Raw genomic sequence first — 27375 nt, forward strand, 5'->3', positions numbered from 1 at the left:
ATATTTCTTGTGGCTTGGATGCATCTCTATGTGGGTGTAAGCAACCTTTAATTCCACAGAACATAACTAGTCTTCTTTTTGAAGATAAAGAATGAGGGTGCCTAGGGAAACCATACAGTATGGCATCTCTAATTTCTTGGTAACCAGGAAATACTGGACATAAAAGCTTTTCCCTTCTTCCCCTGGTGGAACAGGTTAGACCACATTGGCCTCTAAGAGGGAAGAGAGCTCCCTAGTAAGTATTTCTTGACATAGCAAGCTAGACAAAAGATGCTCTCGGTAGATAATCTGGTGGAACATCAAATAGATGAACATGGTACCGTAGCTGAACAATTTTCATAATCCATTGGTTGGGGATTAAAAGAAGCCAATGACTTGAATAAAACCTAAGCTTCTCTTCTACCAAAGTGTTTCTAGCACAGATACTAGAATTGTCACTATGTTCTCAGGGACGCAGTCAAAACCCTATCCCAAGTTTTGGTCATTGATGACAGCAAACACCATGTCTGAACTGGGAATAGCAAGAGGGAAGAGAATACAGATAGCTTTTGAGAGTAGTAGGATCTCCTTTGCGCTCCACTCTGAAACCTCCTTGATGAGGTCAGAAGTAGGCCTGACGAGAATTTGAATGCAGCTTGAAAAGGGAAACAGCCTCCTGCACCTTATTTCCAAAATGTTTCTCTCTACAGCAAAGCACATCAGCAAGTTACCTTTTAAAGTCTGATGATTGAAACCATGAGAGTCTCCAGCACCAATACCTATACAGGAAGCTCTAAAGGCAGTTTTTTTAAATATAAATTGCTTGGACAATGTATTTTCCATACTCCTTTCCTTTGCTCACTAGTGAATGGAGTTGCTCAGCTTTCTTTTGAGGAAGAGTCTTTAAATTCATTTATTTTGTGTGCAATGTTTCACAAGTGAATGCCCATGAAGACCTGATAGGCAGCTACAAGAAAGGTGAGCAAAAACTTTGCTCTCAAAATGACTATGTGCTACCCTCTTTTCCCTGAAAAGTAAAATAATATGACTTAGAACTCTCATCCCTTTTGAGAGCAAATTTGACCACCACAGAATGGTGAGGAAGCTGCTGCTTCTCAAATCTGGGAGCCTTCTGAACTCAGTACATCAAGTTAACTTTCTTATTAATAAGCAAAGCAGACAGGGAGTTCTCCGCCTCTGTAAATCTTTAAGGAATCTGAATAAGCATTATCACTGTTTCCTTGGATGGGTCTAGGAATTGTTCAGTGCTCAGTGTTTCTGCTCTGAGTCTTTCCTCCACCTCTAATGTAAATAGAATAGCCTCTGCCATTTCCCTGATAAAGTTGATGAAGGAAAGTACCTCAGGAGGGGACTTTCTCCTTTCATGTGGTGGAGATGGTCTGATGGTAAGCTAGTGGAACCCTCCAGTATTAGAATCCCAGGTTCACTTATCCAACCGTGAAAGGTACGTTAGGGGAGAAATTTGTTTGCCTCAGTCTCCAGTCATTGGTATTACACCTCGTTTGAGAGTGTCAAGACACAAATGATATCTGATACCTCTGTGAACCTTCCTTCCCAGCTGCAGTGGAGATAAATAAGTGTGGCAGACACCAACTTTAAGGCTCTTTGAGGTCTCAGTATCAATGAATCTTCTGCAACCAATGCATAAGTCTTGAGGACCAGTTCAATCTCTTGATGTACAGACATCGACAATGTCAAAGCTGCAGGGTCATGTCAACCAAAAAAGCATTCCATCCACATCAAATCTCCTCACAGGCTGCTCCTTGAAGAATGTCATTGAGAACATAAGAACATAAGCGTTGCATACTGGGACAGGCCGAAAGGTCCAACAAGCCCAGTATCCTGTTTCCAACAGTGGCCAATCCAGGTCAGAAGTACCTGGCAAAATACCAAAACAGTACAATCCATTCTATGCTCCTTACCCTAGAAATAAGCAGTGGATTTTCCCAAGTACATCTTAATAATGGCTTATGGACTTTCCCTTTAGGAAGATATCCAAACCTTTTTAAAATCACGCTAAGCTAACTGCTTTTACTACATTCTCTGGCAACGAATTCCAGAGTTTAATTACATGCTGAGTGAAGAAATATTTTCTCCAATTTGTTTTAAACTTACTACTTTGTAGCTTCACTACGTGCCACCTAGTCCTAGTATTTTTGGAAAGAGTAAGCAAGCGATTCACGTCTACCCATTCCACTCCACTCACTGTTTTATATGCATCTATGTATATCCTCTCAGGTGTCTCTTCTCCAAGCTGAACAGCCTTTCCTCATAGGGAAGTTGTCCCATCCCCTTTATCATTTTCATCGTTCTTCTCTGTACCTTTTTTAATTCTACTATGTCTTTTTTGAGATGCAGTGACCAGAACTGCACACAGTATTTAAGGTGTGGTCGCACCATGAAGCAACACAAAGGCATTATAACATCCTCATCTTTGTTTTCCATTCCTTTCTTAATAATACCTAACATTCTATTTGCTTTCTTTGCCACTGCTGCACACTGAGCAGAGAGTTTCAACGCATTAACGACACCTAGATCCTTTTCAAGGGTGGCGACTCCTAATATGGAACCTTGCATCATGTAGCAATAGTTCGGGTTCCTCTTTCCCACATGCATCACTTTGCATCACATTAAACATCATCTGCCATTTGGATGCCCAGTCTCGCAAGGTCCTCTTGCAATTTTTCACAATTCTCTTGCGATTTAACAACTTTGAATAACTTTGTGTCATCAGCAAATTTAATAACCTCACCAATTATTCCCATATTTAGATCATTTATGAATATGTTAAAAAGAAGGCCCCAGCACAGACCCCTGGGAAACCCCACTATCAACCCTTCTCCACTGAGAATACTGACCATTTAATCCTACTCACTGTTTTCTATCTGTTAACCAGTTTTTAATCCATAATACACCACTACCTACTATCCCATGACTCTCCAATTTCCTCTGGAGTCTTTCATGAGCTACTCTGTCAAATGCCTTGTGAAAATCCAGATGTACAATACTGAACAGCTCACCTTTATCCACGTTTGTTCATCCCTTCAAAGAAATGCAGTAGATTGGTGAGGCAAGATTTCCCTTCACTAAATCCACACTAATGTGTGAGGCATGCAATAGAAGTATCCATATCCTCCCGAGTCAGAAAAGTATTGGATGCACAGTCTTGGATCTTTAGAGGCTGTTGTGGCTCCTCTGATACTGAAGAGGATGACTGGTACTCACATCAGGGGCACTACAAGAACACTGGTGGTTTGGTGCCTTTGTGCTCTCGACTTTATTCGTCAGTGTCTAAGCACCCCAGTTTCTGCCTGTGTGCTCATCATGAGCCCCTGACGCCAATAGAGACAAGAAAGAATCATTCCTCTTCTTCTAGTGAGACTTGGAGGATAACTGATCCTGATGGCCTTTATCGCTGCTCAGTGTCAAGGGCAATTGATGCACCCGCAGCATCGAATACAGCTCCGGGACCCATACAGACCGGATTCTTCCAATGCCAATCGACCAGATTTACTGGCACCAAAATGCATTTGCTCTGCTTCTCTTGACCCTGAAAATCTCTCTATGAATATAATTTATTATCAAGGATCATGGTTGGGCCCTAGATCTGCAAGCACTAATTGTGTGTATCCATAATGAATATGGCTTGTTATATAGGTGTGCTTTTCAAAGCTGCTGGAGGCTCTCTTTTGGGACATGTCACTGCAAATACAGCTGCAACAATATCAAAATGACTCAGTTCTGAAAAAAAGTACCTTACCAATGTGCCCAAGCCATTGGCACACACCAGACAAATGGAGAAAAAAAGAAAGGAAACTTAGAAATGACCAGAAAGTCTATTTAAGACATTATCAGGAATCATGACCAGCACAACAGCAACAGTATTAAAGAAAAATTTACAAAAATGAAACAGAAATTACAAGCAAAAAGTCAACAGGGAGCTTCACTGATCTACACTGAGCCCGCAAAGAGGTGGGAAAATGTGGGATACAAATGCAATAAATAAAATAAAAATACAACTGAACAGTACTGTAGACAGACAAAGACTGAAGTGGACCCGCACACTAACGGCGAGAAATGGTGCACACATGCGCAGTGAGATGGCTCAAAATCTTTGAGGATGATTGAAGGTGGGGAAACATTCCCATGTGCAGGATCTATCAAAGCACTTACCCATGCTGTAAGAACTTGCTATCCTACTCGTCCTCAGAGAACCACTAATATTCCTTTTATAGTGGTACAAATAGGATAACTTGATTGGCCACTGTTTCAACAATCTGACCATACTACTCCATTGCTGGCGGAGCATAACTGGCTCCCTCTGAATTTTATGATTAATTTTGAAGACCTTAACAACATAATCCCCAGTTTCTTTGGTAAACTGTCTCATCCCATACTTCTCAGGATGATTTCTGAGATCTGCTCAGCTGTTTATTAATTCCACTCCACTGCCTAGTAAAATTAATTTGAAATTTACTAGCCACATATTTCTTTTTTTCGTTACTTGCTCCTTTACTCTGGCATATTAATCTCTCTACACCCTTGTTTTCATCTCTTATTCCAAAGTACTCTAATTTTAATGTTTTATGTAAACTGCTCAGATGTTCCTTGATGAGCAATATAGCAAATACCTATTGAACACGAACCTTAATCCCACAATAAAACTGAAGCTATTTTCAACTTAAGTCCAAACTGGCTGTTCATACATAAATATGGGTTTATTCAGTAGTTGTTAGGCTTCATGGAGCACTTTGGTCTTTTTTTTCCTTTTATGGGTCTTCTTTAGATTGAAACTTTATTACTGCTCTGTTCTCTATGTGATATCCCTAATAATTTAATCTTATTTCTTTTTTTATTTTCATTTTTTTTTAACAATTTTTATTGGTGATTCAAAGAAATAAATCACAAACTGAAACATGACAAGTAAAAACTATATCTGATACAATCCTTCTGTTATAAGTTGAACCAAGAACTATAGAACAATTCAAGCACCTTTTTATATTTCCAGTGGCATACCAAGGGTGGGGGCGGTCCGCCCCAGGTGCACGCCGCTGGGGGGGGGTGCCGCGTGCCTGTTGGCTGAGTCCGCTCGTTCCCTCCCTGCTGCTCCTTCTGCACGGAACAGGTTACTTCCTGTTCCGGGGCAGAGGGAGCAGCAGGGAGGGAACGAGCGGACTCGGCCAACAGGCGCGCGGCACCCCCCCCCCCCCCCCCCCGCCAGCAGGTAAAAATGCACCCGGGGTGGGGGGAGGGTGTAATTTCGCCGGTGGGGGGGGGGGCTGCACTGCACCCGGGGAGGGGGCGCATCGGCGATCCGCCCCGGGTGTCAGGCAGCCTAGGAACGCCACTGTATATTCCCTCCCCCCACCCTTAGCTCTTATAACCTCCTACTAACCCCAAGGGAACCCATATTACCCAGCCCAACTCAAACCCACTCCTCCCTTTCATTCAAGTATCCCACTCTGTCCAGACACCACCTTCGGACCCCAATCTATTTAATAAAAGGTTTCTTCTTGTGGGAGACAATTTCTGTATATAAGGCTTCCATATTTGTAAAAAAAAATGCTGTTTACATTTAGGAGACATTTTTGAATCCCAAATTACTAGTAAATGTGTCTGATTCTTCAACTTCAATATGATAGGGGTCCCTGAGAGATCCAAGACTGCAATATACATTTATGGCCTACCAAACTCAACTTGCTCAACAATAAGTACATTCCCTTTCCTCCCACCTTTGAAAATTTTACCTTACCTAGTACCAACACATCTGGCATCAAGGGGACTCTAGCATCCAGTGTATGAGTCAAAAAGGTCACTACTGCACTCCAAAACTGCTGTACCATAGAGCAGCTACAAACTGAATGAAATGAATTCTCTGCACTGTGGCCTTTTATACACAGTGCAGAAACCAATGCCCTACTGGTTACGTTCTCAGAAGAAGGATAAAGTGAGGATTTTGAAATCTTACTTTAAAAAGAAAGAATTTTGTTTTGTGGGCAAACTATATAAATATTTCTAAATGTAATGAGAGCTACACAGGAAATCATTCTTGGAATTAAAGTCTAGGGTCTGTGCACTGGGAGGTTCCCATAAAGGTCCTGGTAACAATATATGAAAACCAACATGTTTTCTTCAATTCTACTCATTTAGAAACATTTCTTAAAGAAAAGTCTTCAAACTGAATACTGCAGGGTTAAAAGTGAGATTGTTTTTGGGTCCTGTACTTGTCGCCACCATGAGATAATGAGATCTTAAGAGTTCTCTTTGACTTCATTTATGTTTGTTTCTTGAGTTTATATCTTTCTGTCTCCTCTTGATAAGGACAAATATGTTCATTGTTATCACTGATAATTTTTTATTTTGTTGATTTATTTCTTCAGCAAGTACAAAATTTCTTTAATTTCATAATTGAAATGTAAAGTTCATAACTTTTCAATAAAAAAAATATTCAAAATTCAATTCAAGCTAACTTTTAAATATTTCTGAAAGAAAGAGGTAGAACAGAAAAGACCACATTCATATTTACCAATCAGTTCAATTTTAGGGCCCCTTTTACCAAGCTGCAGCAAAAGGAGGCGGGCAGCATCGGCGCGTGTTTCCTACAGGAATTTTTTTTTTTTTTTTTTTGGGGGGGGGGGGCCTTACCACCACCCATTCAGGTGGCGGTAAGAGCTCCTGCGTTAACCCAGCGGTAACTGGGCAGTTGCGCAGCACTGCCCAATTACTGCTAGGTACACTCCGGCGCTACAAAAATAAATACATTTTTGTAGTGCCAGAAATGACGGCGTGCTAAGGGTGGGAAGTACTGCTGGGCTGCTGCAGTAGCCTGGTGGTACTTCCTGTATAGCAAGCGGTAAGCTCACGTTGGGCTTACCGCTGCTTAGTAAAAGGAGTCCTTAGTGTTATGGACTCAAATACCATAAAGGGGAAAGGAGGTTTGGATTCATATGTACATTCCTGTCCCCAGAGGAAGTACAATCTAAGGTGCTCTTTTACTAAAGCTTAGCTTGCGCTAACAGAATTAGTGAGCACTAAATGTAAAGATAACCATAGCTATAAAATGAGCTTTTTAGCATTTAGCTCCAAGCTTTAGTAAAGGACACTAAATTTGTGCCTGAGGGAATAGAGGTTTAAGTGACTTGTCCAGAAACTCAAGAAGGGGTACTGGGATTTCGACTTGGCTTCTCTAGTTCTCAGTCCACTGCTCTAACCATTAACTACTTCATACTCTCATCGCTGTGGTCATTTTTAAACAAATGAATGCCACTAAACCCCAGGTCACTACATGCTGCATATGCCACTAAACCCCAGGTCACTACATGCATATTAACTTCTTATTGATGGGCATGCAAAAAAATTATGCATAGTTTTAGTGCTTAGCCCTTATATGTGAAGCTTAATATAGATGATTACTCACGACTGCTTTTTGGCCAGCAGAAGTCTAAGAGCTGCCCTAAGTCGCACTATTCTAGGAAGACTGCTGTCGCTTAAGTCCGATGTCTCATTCAAAGATAGAATGCACTTGCCCAAAGGTTCTTCTGTATCTGCATAACCCTAAAAAGTGTTTCAAAACAGAAAAAAATTATGAACAAATCAAGTGATCATGTAATCAAAACTACTACTCAAACAGAACAAACAGCATTAGAAATAAAGATTAAGAGGCACATTTTCAAAGCCCGTAGACTTTAAAAGTTACATATACTTTGTAAATCCATGTGCTTTGAAAATGAGCACCATAAATATGCAAAAATACAAATATTCTGATACTTGCTGGTTATAATTAGGTTCACAGAGTGAAATATGATTATTATTACAGCATTATATTCAGAATGTATTTTATCTCTGCAATAAAATATTCAAGTTAAAAAAGTGTCAGTCTATAGTGTTGGCTAGTGGCCAATAGATGTATATCCAAATTTAAGAACACATGGGACAAGCACAGAGAGTATCTCAGGGAGAGAAGGGGGTGTAAAACTTAGTAACTGTAGATAGGCCATATAGTCTTTATCTGTCATTGTTTTTCTACGTTTAAGTGTCTTGCTCAGTTGCTGCATGCTGAACTAACACATCCTTCTACTATATGTTACATTCTGTCTAGTATCAGCCAGTGAATAACTTCCTTTTCATAATTCAATCGATACAGCTAACACAAATTTACCATGTCTTGCAAAAAATCTTCACTCTCTTATACATTTTTCAAATCTAATGTCTAAAAAATACAATTCAGAATGCATTGAAGTACATGCTTACTTCATTAATCTATACAACATACTCTACACTTTCAATGTGAAGTATGTACAGAAATGTTCAAAAATACTTAAGAAACCTGTCAGATCACCTAGGAAGGTCATTTGGTGGATTGTTTTTTGAAAAGATAGAAGGTCAAGTGTGACACTTCAACATAAGCTGTCCAGCCAATACTATTAATAGTGAAGACCATTTGGGCTGAAAGAATTTGGGAGATACCACCTTTGGCAAATTTTGACAGACCCAGCAGAGGATCCCCGAGTTGATAAGTGATCTGGATGTTGTCTTTTAAGTTCTGATTGACTTGCAGGAACTGAGAAAGCAAGGGCCACTAGGCTTGTCTCATACTGAGAAATGCCAGAAGAGTTACATCAACAGCTGGTACATAAGAAGTATGAGGGCTGCCTCCCCTGATAGAAACAAGTACCTTCTCTCAATCGGGATTTACTTGGTAAACCATGAAAGAAGAAATCCGCCCCAATCCTCTGGTCACCTTTGTGGCCTTGCTCCGCCCAGATCCTTTACTAATTTCTTGAGATCTTATCCAAAGAACAAACGCCCTTTAAATGGGAGTTTGTACAGCCTCAGCTTGGAGGGTTAGTCCACTGCCCAACTATAGTTCTCTATGTTCCACCACCACAGAGGCCACCAAGTGCGCGACAATGAAGATAAGGTCATAGAGTGCATCAAAGAAGGCCATGCTGAACAACCTAGCAGACTCAGGAGAGCTGCGACTGCTGAACCCAGAGAAGAGCAGCTCTGGCCACAAAGCATCCACAAATTGTCGCCTCCACCAGCAACAAGGTACTCCTTCACCTAATCTCCAACGCCTCTGGGAGCAAACATGCCTCACTGAACACCAGCCTGTACCTCCGGGTGTCTCAAGCAGCACTATTCCCACATTGTTTATTTAAGGACGCTGTGGAGGGTTTTGTGCCTCCAGGTTTAAAGAAATTACTAGGAATGTTTCCTTCTGTCCTGGTCAATGCAAGCAAGCATCTGGACTTACAGGAATATATGGTTGCAAGAATGTATCCATTGGCCCACAAACCTGTAACAGTATCTGGACAGAGACCTGCAGTTTAACCTTGTGCTTGTGACTCATGAAAGGTAAAAAGGAAGTGTTATAACCCAAGGGAAGAAAGGTGATACCATGCATGTACTCTCTGTTCTAACACTCTGGAACGCTTTCCTTCTTTAGGTTGACTTGTTTCAACAAAACAGTAACACTACCACACATTTTTCAAGCAAATCAACCTCAGTTTAAAATATATAGTGCTCTGAAGACAAAAAATGTTAATCACCTGCAGTATGGGAATGACAGGATAGAGGGCCTCAGTAAATTTCTTCCAAGTTAGTGCCGTCATCATTAATCGCCCTTGAAGCAGATACATGAAAATGGCTTTGGCTGTGGTATTCACCTGCTCAACAAGAAAATATATACAATAATGCAAAAAACAAACAGGCTGCTATTAACACTTTTAGGTCTCAAAGCATGAAGTAACTTGCCCTTACACTGCACAGTGCATCTTTTACTTGCCCCAACTGAAAATTTTATATTTATTTTATGGGTAATAACTACAGACTAGAAATACATTGCAAAATAACTCTCGAAATACACATGATTTTCATTATGTATAAACTTAACAGAACAGCTTGGCATTTTTCACTTATATCATTTTCTGGCCAAACGCTAATGTTAGCATTAATGAACAGTCATTTAAAAAAAGTAAACGTGGAAGCACTTACCACCCTCCTTTCTAAGAGGCGCTAAGGACTTCCACGATACGGAGACATTAACCAGTTAGCATGGCCACACCACCTTCAAAATAAATTACCACACACTTACCCCATTTAAAAAGCCTCACTAGCAGCTGCTGGTGTGCTAATGCCAACACAGCCCATTCACTTTGAACAGGCTGTGTCGGCATTGATGTGCGGCTTTGTAAACAGGGAGGTTAATGCATAGAAATGGCAAAACTAACACAGAATGCTTCAGCGCGTACTGCATTAGGCTATTTTTTTCTGTGTTAAGTATGCATTAGCACTTAACAGCACCTTATTCATTTAAGACCAACTTCGTGGGACTAACATGTAAAAATCCATAACACTAAATATATTACCCACAAAAAACAAAAAAACAATAATTAAAGAACAGAAATACACACAAGTATTGAGATTAAACTTTAGGCATGTAGGTGAAGTGAAGAGATAAATAAGCACTGATACCCAACCAAAAACAATACTTAAATAACAGATAGTGTGGCAGCAAATCACTATGCAACACAACTTCATTCCTTTATCAAATTAGGCTACAGAGAGCTAGGGTACTAAAGATGATTTTCCCAATCTTTATGAAAAAAAAGTAGATGAGGCCCAAAAGCACAAGATTCAAAAATCTATATTTACTTTCATTGTAAGTAACCTGGCACTGAGATCTCTATATCAAAATAATTGGCTTTTCTTTCTTATAATTTTCAGTCAGACTAATTAACTTCTGGTTGTGGTATGTAGGCTTTCTGGTGAAGTATAATTTGGGTGAAGTTGCAGGATATGCACCTATGCGCATAATTCAGCCACTACTCCCAAAATGGTGTCAATGTATGTAGCTGTATTTTATAGACACAATAACAACAGGTTATGTGGAGCTATTTTATAAAAACACACAAGTCTGGCCTACCAACCTAGGTGACCTGCTATAAAATTGCATTCATTGAGAGTAATTATATAATCATTTTCTCACATAAAATAGTGATTTATGCACATAAATTGGCTCTTGTAAAATTGAATCAAGCCTAAAAGTAAGGGGATGGGGAGTGCAAGCTGGTGCACACTTTGGCATGCTCCAGGGGACTTTGGGTGGAACATGGATGAAGTTTCAATTTTGACAAACATTTTACAACACACAACACAATTGTGCAACACGTGAAGGGGCATTTTCAATATGACGTCTAAGTCCGACTTTGGACGTTTTGCACAAAAAGTCCAAAATCTGATTAGGAAAGAAGGTCATTTTCGAAAAAGAAAAATGTTTTATCTTTTTTTTTCAAAAACACTGTTTCAATCAACGCTAATAACACGCTAATTTAGGCACATTATTAGCATTGATCATCAAGTGAAAAGTGTGAGAAGATTGTGCCTGGGAGAAAAGGGTTAAATGGTCCGTATTCTCAATGGAGAAGGGTAGTTAGTGGGGTTCTCCAGGGGTCTGTGCTGGGACCGCTGCTTTTTAGCATATTTATAAATGACCTAGAGATGGGACTAACTAGTGAGGTAATTAAATTTGCTGACGACACAAAGTTATTCAGTCATTAAATCGCGGGAGGACTGTGAAAAATTACAAGAGGACCTTACGAGACTGGGCATCTAAATGGCAGATGGCGTTTAATGTGAGCAAGTGCAAAGTGATGCATGTGGGAAAGAGGAACCTGAATTATAGCTATGTCATGCAAGGTTCCACGTTAGTATGGATCCCACCAAATCGAATACCCTGGATCAGGGGATTTCAACCCAGTCGTCAGGGCACACTGAGCCAGTTGGGGTTTTCAGGATATTCCCATTGAATTCAATAGATATCCTGAAAACCCCAACTAGCTGGGTATGCCCTGAGGATTGGGTTGAAAACCTCTGCCCTGGATAGTCCTATTTTTACGTATCTGCTGTGCCAGAGGTTCCATAGCAAGGGCAAACAGGAGCGGCGAGAGGGCACAACCCTGACAGGTTCCACGACACAGTTTAAAATTGTCTGCATAACCCCCATTGATCAGCAAACAAGCTAAAAGTTTGTTATATATGGATTTTATCCAATCTAAGAAATGGCCATTCACCCCCATGTTCAACAGGATGCCCAGCAAATAAGGCCAGGACACCCTGTCAAAGGCATTTTCTGCATCGATCCCCAGCAACAAGGCTGGTTCGCCAGCCTCACTGGCAGACCAAAGCAAATGAAGTACTCACCTAATATTAGCAAAGGTCTGCTGCCCCTCAATAAACCCAGTTTGATCGTCACACACCAATTTACCCATATATTAGCTTGCAGTCTATGAGCTAGAATCTTGGCGAAAATCTTGTAGTCAGAGCTCAAAAGGGAAACTGGCCTATATGACACACAGTGGACAGGGTCTTTGACCAGTTTCAAAATAACTTAGTGTGGCCATCGAGGCCTAAAGTCTTACTCAAAGGAAGGGATTTAACAGCCCATCCTCTGTAATTGGAGATAATTGCTCAGCCTCTCCAGGATCTAAGCTAGGTTACTCTACCCTTTCCAAATAGCGAGAAATCTGATCTTCGCACTAACCACAAGATCTGGTGTATAGAGATTCTGATAAAAAGTGGTAAATGCTTGTGCTATATATTGAGAATCTCTGGAATCCAACCCAGAGTTGTTCCTGATTAGTGTGATTCTATTATGTAGCGTTTTCTTAAGAAGTTTATAGGTCAGAAATCTCCATGCCCGATTACCATATTCAAAGTACTCTTGTTGCAAAGATTGGAGTTTCTCGTTAATATCCTCTAAAGCCCATCCATTCGTGCAAGTAAAGATGCCAGTCCCTGTCCCCATTTATGGCGAGTTCCCAAAGTAGATAGATGTAGGGAGTGTCGGCTGAGACAGCAACTAAGTGCTAAGAGAGATAATATTACCCCTCATCACCACCTTTATACCCTCCCAAAATTAAAAGGAGAAACCTCTTCCCAGGCATTAAATTGTAGGTATTAGCGCAGGTCTTTCTCCAAATAAGCCACATTCAGGAGAAGGCCATCATGGAATTGCCAGAAGCGCCTACCATAAAAAAGGGGGTTACTACAAAGTGACAACCGGACAGGCGCGTGATTGGACCACACTCTGGGCTCGATTTCCACTGCTGCCTCTTGGGAAACCAACTCACGACTCACCCTCCCAAAAATCTACTTGAGAGTAAGAATTGTGCACTGCCAAATAGTAATCCTGAACAGTAGGGTGCCAGTACCTCCAAGGATCAATAGTCCCACGCATCAAAAAGACATCTCAAACATTTCCTATCAGTTTGTACATAATGAACCCTGGTAGAGCGAATGCTACATACCTGTAGAAGGTATTCTCCGAGGACAGCAGGCTGATTGTTCTCACTGATGGGTGACATCCACGGCAGCCCCTCCAATCGGAATCTTCACTAGCAAAGTCCTTTGCTAGCCCTCGCGCGCACGCGCGTCCGTCTTCCCGCCCGAAACCGGCTTGAGCCGGCCAGTCTCATATGTAGCAAAACAAGAGAAGGGAAGACACAACTCCAAAGGGGAGGCGGGCGGGTTTGTGAGAACAATCAGCCTGCTGTCCTCGGAGAATACCTTCTACAGGTATGTAGCATTCGCTTTCTCCGAGGACAAGCAGGCTGCTTGTTCTCACTGATGGGGTATCCCTAGCCCCCAGGCTCACTCAAAACAACAACCATGGTCAATTGGGCCTCGCAACGGCGAGGACATAACTGAGATTGACCTAAAAAATTTACCAACTAACTGAGAGTGCAGCCTGGAACAGAACAAACAGGGCCCTCGGGGGGTGGAGTTCGATCCTAAAGCCCAAACAGGTTCTGAAGAACTGACTGCCCGAACCGACTGTCGCGTCGGGTATCCTGCTGCAGGCAGTAATGAGATGTGAATGTGTGGACCGAAGACCACGTCGCAGCTTTGCAAATTTCTTCAATGGAGGCTGACTTCAAGTGGGCTACCGACGCAGCCATGGCTCTAACATTATGAGCCGTGACATGACCCTCAAGAGCCAGCCCCGCCTGGGCGTAAGTGAAGGAAATGCAATCTGCTAGCCAATTGGATATGGTGCGTTTCCCCACAGCCACTCCCCTCCTATTGGGATCAAAAGAAACAAACAATTGGGCGGACTGTCTGTTGGGCTGTGTCCGCTCCAGATAGAAGGCCAATGCTCTCTTGCAGTCCAATGTGTGCAGCTGACGTTCAGCAGGGCAGGAATGAGGACGGGGAAAGAATGTTGGCAAGACAATTGACTGGTTCAGATGGAACTCCGACACGACCTTTGGCAAGAACTTAGGGTGAGTGCGGAGGACTACTCTGTTATGATGAAATTTGGTGTAAGGGGCCTGGGCTACCAGGGCCTGAAGCTCACTGACTCTACGAGCTGAAGTAACTGCCACCAAGAAAATGACCTTCCAGGTCAAGTACTTCAGATGGCAGGAGTTCAGTGACTCAAAAGGAGGTTTCATCAGCTGGGTGAGAACGACATTGAGATCCCATGACACTGTAGGAGGCTTGACAGGGGGCTTTGACAAAAGCAAACCTCTCATGAAGCGAACAACTAAAGGCTGTCCCGAGATCGGCTTACCTTCCACATGGTAATGGTATGCACTGATTGCACTAAGGTGAACCCTTACAGAGTTGGTCTTGAGACCAGACTCAGACAAGTGCAGAAGGTATTCAAGCAGGGTCTGTGTAGGACAAGAGCAAGGATCTAGGGCCTTGCTGTCACACCAGACGGCAAACCTCCTCCATAGAAAGAAATAACTCCTCTTAGTGGAATCTTTCCTGGAAGCAAGCAAGATGCGGGAGACACCCTCTGACAGACCCAAAGAGGCAAAGTCTACGCTCTCAACATCCAGGACGTGAGAGCCAGGGACCGGAGGCTGGGATGCAGAAGAGCCCCTTCGTCCTGCGTGATGAGGGTCGGAAAACACTCCAATCTCCACGGTTCTTCGGAGGATAACTCCAGAAGAAGAGGGAACCAGATCTGACGCGGCCAAAAAGGAGCAATCAGAATCATGGTGCCTCGGTCTTGCTTGAGTTTCAACAAAGTCTTCCCCACCAGAGGAATGGGAGGATAAGCATACAGCAGGCCCTCCCCCCAATCCAGGAGGAAGGCATCCGATGCCAGTCTGCCGTGGGCCTGAAGCCTGGAACAGAACTGAGGGACTTTGTGGTTTGCTCGAGATGCGAAGAGATCCACCAAGGGGGTGCCCCACGCTTGGAAGATCTGGCGCACCACTCGGGAGTTGAGCGACCACTCGTGAGGTTGCATAATCCTGCTCAGTCTGTCGGCCAGACTGTTGTTTACGCCTGCCAGATATGTGGCTTGGAGCACCATGCCGTGACGGCGAGCCCAGAGCCACATGCTGACGGCTTCCTGACACAGGGGGCGAGATCCGGTGCCCCCCTGCTTGTTGACGTAGTACATGGCAACCTGGTTGTCTGTCTGAATTTGGATAATTTGGTGGGACAGCCGATCTCTGAAAGCCTTCAGAGCGTTCCAGATCGCTCGCAACTCCAGAAGATTGATCTGTAGATCGCGTTCCTGGAGGGACCAGCTTCCTTGGGTGTGGAGCCCATCGACATGAGCTCCCCATCCCAGGAGAGACGCATCCGTGGTCAGCACTTTTTGTGGCTGAGGAATTTGGAAAGGACGTCCCAGAGTCAAATTGGACCAAATCGTCCACCAATACAGGGATTCAAGAAAACTCGTGGGCAGGTGGATCACGTCTTCTAGATCCCCAGCAGCCTGAAACCACTGGGAAGCTAGGGTCCATTGGGCCGATCTCATGTGAAGGCGGGCCATGGGAGTCACATGAACTGTGGAGGCCATGTGGCCCAGCAATCTCAACATCTGCCGAGCTGTGATCTGCTGGGACGCTTGCACCCGCGAGACGAGGGACAACAAGTTGTTGGCTCTCGCCTCTGGGAGATAGGCGCGAGCCGTCCGAGAATCCAGCAGAGCTCCTATGAATTCGAGTCTCTGTGCCGGGAGAAGATGGGACTTTGGGTAATTTATCACAAACCCCAGTAGCTCCAGGAGGCGAATAGTCATCTGCATGGACTGCAGGGCTCCTGCCTCGGACGTGTTCTTCACCAGCCAATCGTCGAGATATGGGAACACGTGCACCCCCAGCCTGCGAAGTGCTGCTGCTACTACAGCCAAGCACTTTGTGAACACCCTGGGCGCAGAGGCGAGCCCAAAGGGTAGCACACAGTACTGGAAGTGACGTGTGCCCAGCTGAAATCGCAGATACTGTCTGTGAGCTGGCAGTATCGGGATGTATGTGTAGGCATCCTTCAAGTCCAGAGAGCATAGCCAATCGTTTTCCTGAATCATGGGAAGTAGGGTGCCCAGGGAAAGCATCCTGAACTTTTCTTTGACCAGATATTTGTTCAGGGCCCTTAGGTCTAGGATGGGACGCATCCCCCCTGTTTTCTTTTCCACAAGGAAGTACCTGGAATAGAATCCCAGCCCTTCTTGCCCGGATGGCACGGGCTCGACCGCATTGGTGCTGAGAAGGGCGGAGAGTTCCTCTGCAAGTACCTGCTTGTGCTGGAAGCTGTAAGACTGAGCTCCCGGTGGACAATTTGGAGGTTTGGAGGCCAAATTGAGGGTGTATCCTTGCCGGACTATTTGGAGAACCCACTGTTCGGAGGTTATGAGAGGCCACCTTTGGTGAAAAGCTTTCAACCTCCCTCCGACTGGCAGGTCGCCCGGCACTGACACTTGGATGTCGGCTATGCTCTGCTGGAGCCAGTCAAAAGCTCGCCCCTTGCTTTTGCTGGGGAGCCGAGGGGCCTTGCTGAGTCGCACGCTGTTGACGAGAGCGAGCGCGCTGGGGCTTAGCCTGGGCCGCAGGCTGTCGAGAAGGAGGATTGTACCTACGCTTGCCAGAAGAGTAGGGAACAGTCTTCCTTCCCCCAAAAAATCTTCTACCTGTATAGGTAGAGGCTGAAGGCTGCCGGCGGGAGAACTTGTTGAATGCGGTGTCCCGCTGGTGGAGCTGCTCTACCACCTGCTCGACTTTCTCTCCAAAAATGTTATCCGCACGGCAAGGCGAGTCCGCAATCCGCTGCTGGATTCTATTCTCCAGGTCGGAGGCACGCAGCCATGAGAGCCTGCGCATCACCACACCTTGAGCAGCGGCCCTGGACGCAACATCAAAGGTGTCATACACCCCTCTGGCCAGGAATTTTCTGCACGCCTTCAGTTGCCTGACCACCTCCTGAAAAGGCTTGGCTTGCTCAGGGGGGAGAGCATCAACCAAGCCCGCCAACTGCCGCACATTGTTCCGCATGTGTATGCTCGTGTAGAGCTGGTAAGACTGAATTTTGGCCACGAGCATAGAAGAATGGTAGGCCTTCCTCCCAAAGGAGTCTAAGGTTCTAGAGTCCTTGCCCGGGGGCGCCGAAGCATGCTCCCTAGAACTCTTAGCCTTCTTTAGGGCCAGATCCACAACTCCAGAATCATGAGGCAACTGAGTGCGCATCAGATCTGGGTCCCCATGGATCCGGTACTGGAACTCGATCTTCTTGGGGATGTGGGGATTAGTTAAGGGTTTTGTCCAGTTCGCAAGCAATGTCTTTTTTAGGACATGGTGCAAGGGAACAGTGGACGCTTCCTTAGGTGGAGAAGGATAGTCCAGGAGCTCAAACATTTCAGCCCTGGGCTCGTCCTCCACAACCACCGGGAAGGGGATGGCCGTAGACATCTCCCGGACAAAGGAAGCGAAAGACAGACTCTCAGGAGGAGAAAGCTGTCTTTCAGGAGAGGGAGTGGGATCGGAAGGAAGACCCTCAGACTCCTCGTCAGAGAAATATCTGGGGTCCTCTTCCTCTTCCCACGAGGCCTCACCCTCGGTGTCAGACACAAGTTCACGGACCTGTGTCTGCAACCGTGCCCGACTCGACTCCGTGGAGCCACGTCCACGATGGGGGCGTCGAGAGGTAGACTCCCTCGCCCGCATCGGCGAAGCTCCCTCCGCCGACGTAGTCGGGAGCCTTCCTGGGAGGCGACGGCAGCCGGCACCGCACGCGGCGCCGACGCCGGGGACCTCACCTCGGGCGATGGACCAGCCGGCGCCACGCTCGACGGTACCGGTGGCGCAAGCACCGCCGGTACCGGAGGGGTAGGGCGCAACAGCTCTCCCAGGATCTCTGGGAGAACGGCCCGGAGGCTCTCGTTCAGAGCGGCTGCGGAGAAAGGCATGGAAGTCGATGCAGGAGTCGACGTCAGAACCTGTTCCGGGCGTGGAGGCTGTTCCGGGCTGTCCAGAGTGGAGCGCATCGACACCTCCTGAACAGAGGGTGAGCGGTCCTCTCGGTGCCGATGCCTACTGGGTGCCGACTCCCTCGGCGACCCAGAGCTCTCGGTACCGACACGGGAAGGGGACCGGTGACGATGCTTCTTCGATTTCTTGGAACGAAGCATGTCACCGGAGCTTCCCGGTACCGACGAGGAGGACGTAGAATCCAGCCGTCGCTTCCTCGGGGCCGAGGCCGAAGGAGGTTGGTCTCGGGGGGGCTGTACCGCAGGAGCCCTCAGGGTAGGGGGAGACCCACCCGAAGGCTCACCGCCACCAGCAGGGGAATGGACAGCCCTCACCTGCACTCCCGACGATGCACCACCGTCCGACGACATCAGCAGACGAGGTCCCGGTACCACCGACGTCGATGCAGCTATCCGATGTCTCGGCGCCGATGCAGAGGGCCGATGCCTCGATGCACTCGATGCACTGGCGGCCGAGGATGAAGCTCTGGACACTGAAGACGTCGATGCACTCGATACCCCCGGTGCCGATGCCGACGAAGAGCCCGAGAACAAAACGTTCCACTGGGCCAATCTCGCTACCTGAGTCCGCTTTTGCAAAAGGGAACACAGACTACAGGCCTGAGGGCGGTGCTCGGCCCCCAGACATTGAAGACACGACGCGTGCCTGTCAGTGAGCGAGATAACCCGGGCGCACTGGGTGCACTTCTTGAAGCCGCTGGAAGGCTTCGATGTCATGGGCGGAAAAATCACGCCGGCGAAATCAAAATCCGAAATGACGAAAATGAGCACCAAAACTTTGAGGGAGAAAAATCTCGACCGAGGCCGAAAAGAGGCCTACCCCGACGACGAAAGAAAACTTACCGGGGCAAAGTCTGAAAATACGGGAAGGGGAAAACGAAACCCGAGGGGGCTTCCGGAGCACTTCCCAACAATTTTGAAAGATTTTCCGAAGAAAAAACAACACGTCGAAGACAAAGGACGCGCGAGGTCGACTTTCCGGGGCTCGACACGGCGAAAACACGACCGTACCGAGTGCGGACAAAAGAAGACTGGCCGGCTCAGGCCGGTTTCGGGCGGGAAGATGGACGCACATGCGCGGTGCGCGCGGGCGCGCGAGGGCTAGCAAAGGACTTTGCTAGTGAAGATTCCGATTGGAGGGGCTGCCGTGGACGTCACCCATCAGTGAGAACAAGCAGCCTGCTTGTCCTCGGAGAATGGAATTATCAAGCTAAATATCAAAAGCCAAATTAAAATCCCCCCAGGAGAAGGTGACCCTCTGCTTTATCCCTTAGCAAACAATTACAGTGGGGGAAATAAGTATTTGATCCCTTGCTGATTTTGTAAGTTTGCCCACTGACAAAGACATGAGCAGCCCATAATTGAAGGGTAGGTTATTGGTAACAGTGAGAGATAGCACATCACAAATTAAATCCGGAAAATCACATTGTGGAAAGTATATGAATTTATTTGCATTCTGCAGAGGGAAATAAGTATTTGATCCCCCACCAACCAGTAAGAGATCTGGCCCCTACAGACCAGGTAGATGCTCCAAATCAACTCGTTACCTGCATGACAGACAGCTGTCGGCAATGGTCACCTGTATGAAAGACACCTGTCCACAGACTCAGTGAATCAGTCAGACTTTAACCTCTACAAAATGGCCAAGAGCAAGGAGCTGTCTAAGGATGTCAGGGACAAGATCATACACCTGCACAAGGCTGGAATGGGCTACAAAACCATCAGTAAGACGCTGGGCGAGAAGGAGACAACTGTTGGTGCCATAGTAAGAAAATGGAAGAAGTACAAAATGACTGTCAATCGACAAAGATCTGGGGCTCCACGCAAAATCTCACCTCGTGGGGTATCCTTGATCATGAGGAAGGTTAGAAATCAGCCTACAACTACAAGGGGGGAACTTGTCAATGATCTCAAGGCAGCTGGGACCACTGTCACCACGAAAACCATTGGTAACACATTACGACATAACGGATTGCAATCCTGCAGTGCCCGCAAGGTCCCCCTGCTCCGGAAGGCACATGTGACGGCCCGTCTGAAGTTTGCCAGTGAACACCTGGATGATGCCGAGAGTGATTGGGAGAAGGTGCTGTGGTCAGATGAGACAAAAATTGAGCTCTTTGGCATGAAAACTCGCCGTGTTTGGAGGAAGAGAAATGCTGCCTATGACCCAAAGAACACCGTCCCCACTGTCAAGCATGGAGGTGGAAATGTTATGTTTTGGGGGTGTTTCTCTGCTAAGGGCACAGGACTACTTCACCGCATCAATGGGAGAATGGATGGGGCCATGTACCGTACAATTCTGAGTGACAACCTCCTTCCCTCCGCCAGGGCCTTAAAAATGGGTCGTGGCTGGGTCTTCCAGCACGACAATGACCCAAAACATACAGCCAAGGCAACAAAGGAGTGGCTCAGGAAGAAGCACATTAGGGTCATGGAGTGGCCTAGCCAGTCACCAGACCTTAATCCCATTGAAAACTTATGGAGGGAGCTGAAGATGCGAGTTGCCAAGCGACAGCCCAGAACTCTTAATGATTTAGAGATGATCTGCAAAGAGGAGTGGACCAAAATTCCTCCTGACATGTGTGCAAACCTCATCATCAACTACAGAAGACGTCTGACCGCTGTGCTTGCCAACAAGGGTTTTGCCACCAAGTATTAGGTCTTGTTTGCCAGAGGGATTAAATACTTATTTCCCTCTGCAGAATGCAAATAAATTCATATACTTTCCACAATGTGATTTTCCGGATTTAATTTGTGATGTGCTATCTCTCACTGTTACCAATAACCTACCCTTCAATTATGGGCTGCTCATGTCTTTGTCAGTGGGCAAACTTACAAAATCAGCAAGGGATCAAATACTTATTTCCCCCACTGTATTTCCTCAAAAAAAAGCTTTTTGATCCATATTAGGCGCACACACATTGACCAGAGTATAAAAGGTCTGATTAATTTCAACCTTCAAAAGCAAATAACACCCCAACTTATTTCGAATTATATCTTTAACCTGGGGGTCTAATAATTGTCTTGACACTCATTTTATTAGATGCTAGATATATATGAGGCCAATTTTTGAGATAACGCAAATGCTCATGGGAGGGCTTAAGATGTGTCTAAGCTAAGTAGCTGGTGTTTTAAAATTTTGGATTTTTTTTTCAAAAACTGATAAAATGATTTAGTAAAAATAGAAAATAAATAAATCTCTTAAGTAACAGGAGAGGTTTTTTTCTGCCAATGATCGATGCAGCAGGCTCGTGCATAAAGTTGAATTCAAAATGTCCTGCACTATCTGAGGCTTTTTCCTCTCCGTTTATGTGAATTTTGAATTTCTTTAATAATAGGACTGAATTAACAGATCTGGCTATTGTCATAGCTGACATGGTGTATATGAAGTGAATTTTTGAAATTGTTAACGTCATACCTCTTTTGAGGTTAGAGCTCAATATGCAAAATATTTATGCACCAGAGAATTGTGCTCCTAAATTGGCCTCATCTGAAAATTTACTAGGATTGACTACCTAAATTTATACTCAAAATTTCACTAATGGGCCGATGATCAGAAGCCCCATGCTGTTCCAAACAGCGCTCTAAAAATAGTGCTGGAACAGCGCGGGGCTATAACGCCCCTATGATCAAAGCTAATAGCATGCAAATTTACGTGTGCTACTACTTGTGATCATAGGGATACTTCTGCAGGAGGATTGTGCCTGGGCATACGCCCAAGGCACAATCCTGCAGAAGATGTTTGACAAGTCCAGGCTGTCAAAAACCTGGATTTTCTCCCGGATCTGTGAAATCTAAGCACGCCTACCCTCCCCCCAAACACAAGACCTGGAGGTCCGGTGGGCTTCCAGACCCCTCTCCCCAAAGCACAAAAACCCTGGTGGTCCAGTGGGACCACTAGCTTCCCACTCCCTCCCACCCCCAATCGCACAAAAACGTCCTGGTCGTCCAGTGGGACCGCTATCTATCTGCCCCTCTCCACCCCCAGCAGCCTACCTCTACGTAGTGGTGGTAGAAGTTGGAGAAGGGAAGGATTAGTACTCTCTCCCTCCTCTTCGGGGGCCTTCCCAAAATGGTGGCGACCCACCCTGCCCAGTGTATCCTGGGATGTGGATGTGCTGGGTGGGGCTTAACTTTATGGGTTAAGCCCTGCCCGGCGCATTCAAAATTTATGCAGATTCATGTTAGATTCATAGTTTAACTGAATAAATCATTGGGTCACAAAAAATTGGGATCTCTTATTCATAGCTCTTATTCACAGCGTCAAGAGTGTGCGTCTTAAAAAATAACTGGACAGCAGAAATAGTCATCTGCTACCCAGATAACGTTATCCATTTAAAAAGGACCACACAAATATCAGTCTTAAGCTAAATGATGACATTATTTAAGTTTAGGAACTTATATTCAGCAATCCTATTTTAATGGCTAGAGCATCTCAAAATTAACAAAACAATAAGCAGATAAGTCACTTATCTTTATGTGAAGACCACTCTCTAAATATCACCCTGACTATATATTTTTTAAAGGAACCTTAACAAATGTCGCCAGCAGTCCTAAGTCAAGCAATGAAATTTTAATTCCAATTTGTCCTAAGGACTTGGGAACAAATGGCATTTTAAAAACCAAAAACAGGATACAAACAAGCAACAGCTTTTCACCTTTATTTCCCATTAAGGACAGCTTTGAATTAAAATAAAAATACGTGCCTCTTAATGTTTAACACACAATTCAAGTGGTGAAAAAAGAAAGCAGATGTTTCCGCTGGACAAAACAAGTTGTGAAAGACAAAAAACAGGATTATCAATATGATAAAAAGCTAACTGAGCAACTAAGCAATCTTAGCTGTCACTGGCTACTGAAGATCACAAACAGAAAAAGTGGCAAAGTTAGGATTTCAGACCTGCATTATAGAAGCAAGGGACTGTGTCTTAGCTTATCACCTAAAAACTATAGAGTAAATATTCAGCCGGTATGGTGGCCATACTAAGTGCTGGCACTATAACTTAAATACATGTCTTCAGTGCCACTATATATAGGTAGCAGCACTGAATATACTGTATGTGTAGTGTGGTGACTGCATCATCACTACCCATTTAGTGATCAGATAACACTGCTAAACAGATACATTTTAGCGGCATTCCTCCCTAACCCAGTCCACAATTATACAGTTACTGTAGTATCTGGCCATAAAGTGATTTAAAATGATCTGAGATTATCCATATAATTTTTGAAAATATATGGATAAGCAAATTATGCTTTCACCAGCTGCTACCTAATGCATCACTTGCTTTGCATACCGGATGGCATGAGATCAATATTCAGTGGGGTGGCTGCTGCTCAAAATATCTGGTTAAGTTATCTATCTTTAAGCAAATTTGTAGCTACAGTATCCCTTTAAGTTGGGTTGCTCAATACACAGTCCAACTAAATAGTGATGACTATCAGCACTATCCGCACAACTTTTGGTGCTTCTTCCTAGAACACCTTCCAGCCCTCCTAAATGTGTTTTAACCTGCATTTTCAGCACAAACGTTAGATCTAACCACACAAACTATTTTAAATATTGATAGCCATGACTTTTTGGTTCAGCTATTTTAAAATACACAATTTACCTCATTATTGGAATCCTGAAGGCCAAAACTAGAGATTTCATAGAGAATTTTGGGGTGAAGAAGAAAATGAATTCCATGGCAAATTGCAGACACTGGCTTGGTAGCATTATGGACACCCAAACAGTCCTTAAACAAACATAGAAAGCAATGTAAATTTAAAATTAAATATTCCAATTTTATGAAGCTTTATAGTCTGCACATTATTTTAAGTTTCAATCTTTTGATCTACTTGACATAAAAATAAAACTTGCATTATGCATGATATACAGCTCCATTAAAAACACTTGCATTCTTAAATTCAAACACGACTTTTCCCTTTATTCTATAAACTTGCACACCAAACTTGACGCTTAGCGTGTGCAAGTTATAAAATATGGTCAGTTGTGTGCTTAACATAACTGAATAATTAGATGCTAATTGGTTTTAACAACTGATAGCAGCCTATTATTGGTGCTAATTAGAATTAATTAGCAAATTAAACATGTAACTGATCTAAGTCGAGATTCTGCAAATTGCAAGCACTTACAAACATGGGTTATAGAACACCAACAGTTACGTGACTAACTGCCTACAGTTAGGAGCAAACATTTACACCTGCCATTAAACTGGTATAAATGCTCACTCTAAAGTTAGGCATTCAACTGTGGACTTAGGCTAGTATTCTATAATGGCAGTTACGTGCAGAAATGCCACTCTAGAACTGGCACCTAACTTTTGATGACCTTTTGAGAACTGTATCTCTTAAGCTCACTGAGCCGCTGGTTATTTTTTTTTTTTTTTTGAGATACCGAAGCTTCTTACCTGTAGCAGGTATTCTCCAAAGACAGCAGGCTTCATAGTCTCACAAGTGGGTGACACTGATCCACGCTGCCCAGTCCGGCATTTTGCCAAAGCTAAAAATAGAGGTTTGTGGAGAGCAAGCCGCGTTCCAACGTGCATGTGCGAGTGCTTTCCCGCCCGTCACGCAAACGCAGTTTCCTCAGTTTAATACTAAAGCAAAGAATAAAATATAAATAACCAAGGAGGCAAATCGAAGGGGAGGTGGGAGAGACTGTGAGAATATGAAGCCTGCTGTCCTCTGAGAATACCTGCTACAGGTAAGTATCTTTGCATTCTTCAAGGAAAAGCAGACTTCAATCTTCTCACAAGTGGGGAATCCCTCTCCAAAGCGCATGCAGGAGTGCCTTCCCATCCATCGCGCGAACGTGGTCTCCTCAGTTTAATACTAAAGAAAAATAAAATAAAAATAATCAAGGAGACAACTCCAAGGGGAGGCGGGCAGGACTGTGAGAATATGAAGCCTGCTGTCCACAGACATGCAAATTTCTTCAATGAAGGCCAACCTCAAGTAGGCTACTGACGCAGCCATGGCTCTGACATTATGAGCCGTGACATGACTCTCCAAGGCCAGCCCAGTCTGGGCATAAGTGAAGGAAATACAATCTGCCAGCCAAACTGAAATGGTGCGTTTCCTGATAACGACTCCCATCCTGTTGGGATAAAAAAAAACAAAAAAGATGGGAGGATGTCTGTGGGGCCTTGTCCGCTGCATGTAGTAGGCCAGTGCTCTCTTGCAATTCATGATGTGCAAGCTGCTTTCGCCAGGATGGGCATGAGGTCAGGAAAGAATGTTGGCAAGACAATCGACTGGCTCAAATGGAACTCAGATACCACCTTTGATAGGAACTTAGGGTGCGTGCGGAGGACTACTTTATTGTGATGAAACTTAGTATAAGGTGCATCCACTACTAATGCCTGAAGCTCACTGACCCTATGAGCTGAAGTAACAGCCACAAAGAAAACAACCTTCCAGATCAAGTACTGTACTTCAGATGGCAGGAATTCAGTGGCTCAAAAGGAGCTTTCATCAGCTGGGTGAGAACGATGTAGAGATCCCATGACAATGTTGGAGGTTTGACAAGGGGTTTTGACAAAAGCAAACCTCTCATGAAGCAAACTAAAGGCTGTCCAGAGATGGGCTTACCTTCTACCCACTTATAAGCACTAATTGCACTAAGGTGAACCCTTATGGAGTTGGTCTTGAGACCAGACTCTGATAAGTGTACAAGGTATTCAAGCAGGGTCTGTATGGGGCAAGTAAGGGGATCTAAGGCCTTGATTTCACACCAGACGGCAAACCCCTCCATTTAAAAGAGCAACACCTCTTAGTGGAATCTTTCCTAAAAGCCAGCAAGACCCTGGAGACAACCACCGAAAGACCCAAGGAAGTAAATTCTGGGCTCTCAACATCCAAGCTGTGAGAGCCAGAGACTGGAGATTGGGATGTAGAAGCGACCCCTCATTCTGTGTGATGTGGGTCGGAAAACACTCCACTCTGCATGGTTCCTCGGAGGATAATTCCATAAGAAGAGGGAACCATATATGTTGCGGCCAGTATGGCGGTATCAGAATCATGGTTCCATAGTCTTGCTTGAGTTTCAACAAAGTCTTTCCCACTAAAGGTATTGGAGGATATGCATACAGAAGGCTTGTCCCCTAACTAAGGAGGAAGGCATCTGATGCTAGTCTGTTGTGGGCCTGAAGCCTGGAACAGAACTGAGGGACCTTGTGATTGCACTGAATGGCAAAAAGACCACCGAGGGAGTGCCCCTCACTCAGAAGATCTTGCGGGCTACACCTATGTGGAGAGACCACTCGTGCGGTTGCATTATCCTGCTCAGCCTGCCGGCCAGGGTGTTGTTTGCAACAGTCAGATAAGTGGCTTGAAGGAATATGACATGCAGGGAAAGCCCAATGCCACATCTGGATGGCCTCATGACACAGACAGCATGATCTGGTGCCCCCCTGCTTGTTGGTGCAATACACTGCAACCTGATTATCTGTCTGAACTAGAATAACTTGATGAGAAAGCGATCTCTGAAAGCCTATGAAGCCCATCTACATGAGCTCCCCAACCCAGGAAAAATGCATCCATAGTCAGCACTTTTTGAGGCTGAGGAATTTGGAATGGAAGTCCCAGGGTCAAACTGGATCAAATTGTCCACCACTGAAGAAAGCGTACAAGCTCAGGGGACACTTGGATGACACCTTCTAGACTCCCCATGGATTGAAACCACTGAGAAGCCAGGTTCCATTGAGCTAATCTCTTTAGAAGACGTGTCATGGGTGTAATGTACACTGTGGAAGCCATGTGGCCCAGCAATTTCACATCTGCCAAGCTGTGACCTGCTGAGAGGCACGAACCCTGGATGTTAGTGAGACTAGATTTCCGCTCGAGTCTCCGGGAGGTAGGTTCAAACCTTCTGTGTGTCGAGCTGGACTCCTATAAACTCCAATCGTTGAACAGGGTGGAGATGGGACTTGGGGTAGCTTGAAACGAACCCTAGTAGCTTGAGCACACGAATAGTCATCCGCATGGACTCCCGAGCAATGTCCTCAGACGTGCTCTTCACCAGTCAATCGTAAAGATATGGAAACACATGGACTCCCAGTCAGCACACCAATGCTGCAACTAGT

The 27375-nt window shown here is 44.9% G+C and overlaps 1 protein-coding gene across 1 annotated transcript in view; it reads right to left on the reverse strand.

Annotated features, from left to right (window-relative positions):
- RTTN (rotatin) overlaps positions 1–27375 on the reverse strand; it is a 478682-nt gene that overhangs the window by 323679 nt on the left and 127628 nt on the right. Inside the window, exons 15-17 of the mRNA XM_030212687.1 lie at positions 23899–24024; positions 9552–9668; positions 7418–7554 (exon numbers count right to left, since the gene is read on the reverse strand). Coding sequence (XP_030068547.1) covers positions 7418–7554; positions 9552–9668; positions 23899–24024 — 380 coding nt within the window. The remainder of the gene's footprint in view (positions 1–7417; positions 7555–9551; positions 9669–23898; positions 24025–27375) is intronic.

Source organism: Microcaecilia unicolor, chromosome 1 (assembly GCF_901765095.1).
Source record: "Microcaecilia unicolor chromosome 1, aMicUni1.1, whole genome shotgun sequence".
In the NCBI taxonomy this organism is placed as follows: Eukaryota; Metazoa; Chordata; class Amphibia; order Gymnophiona; family Siphonopidae; genus Microcaecilia; species Microcaecilia unicolor.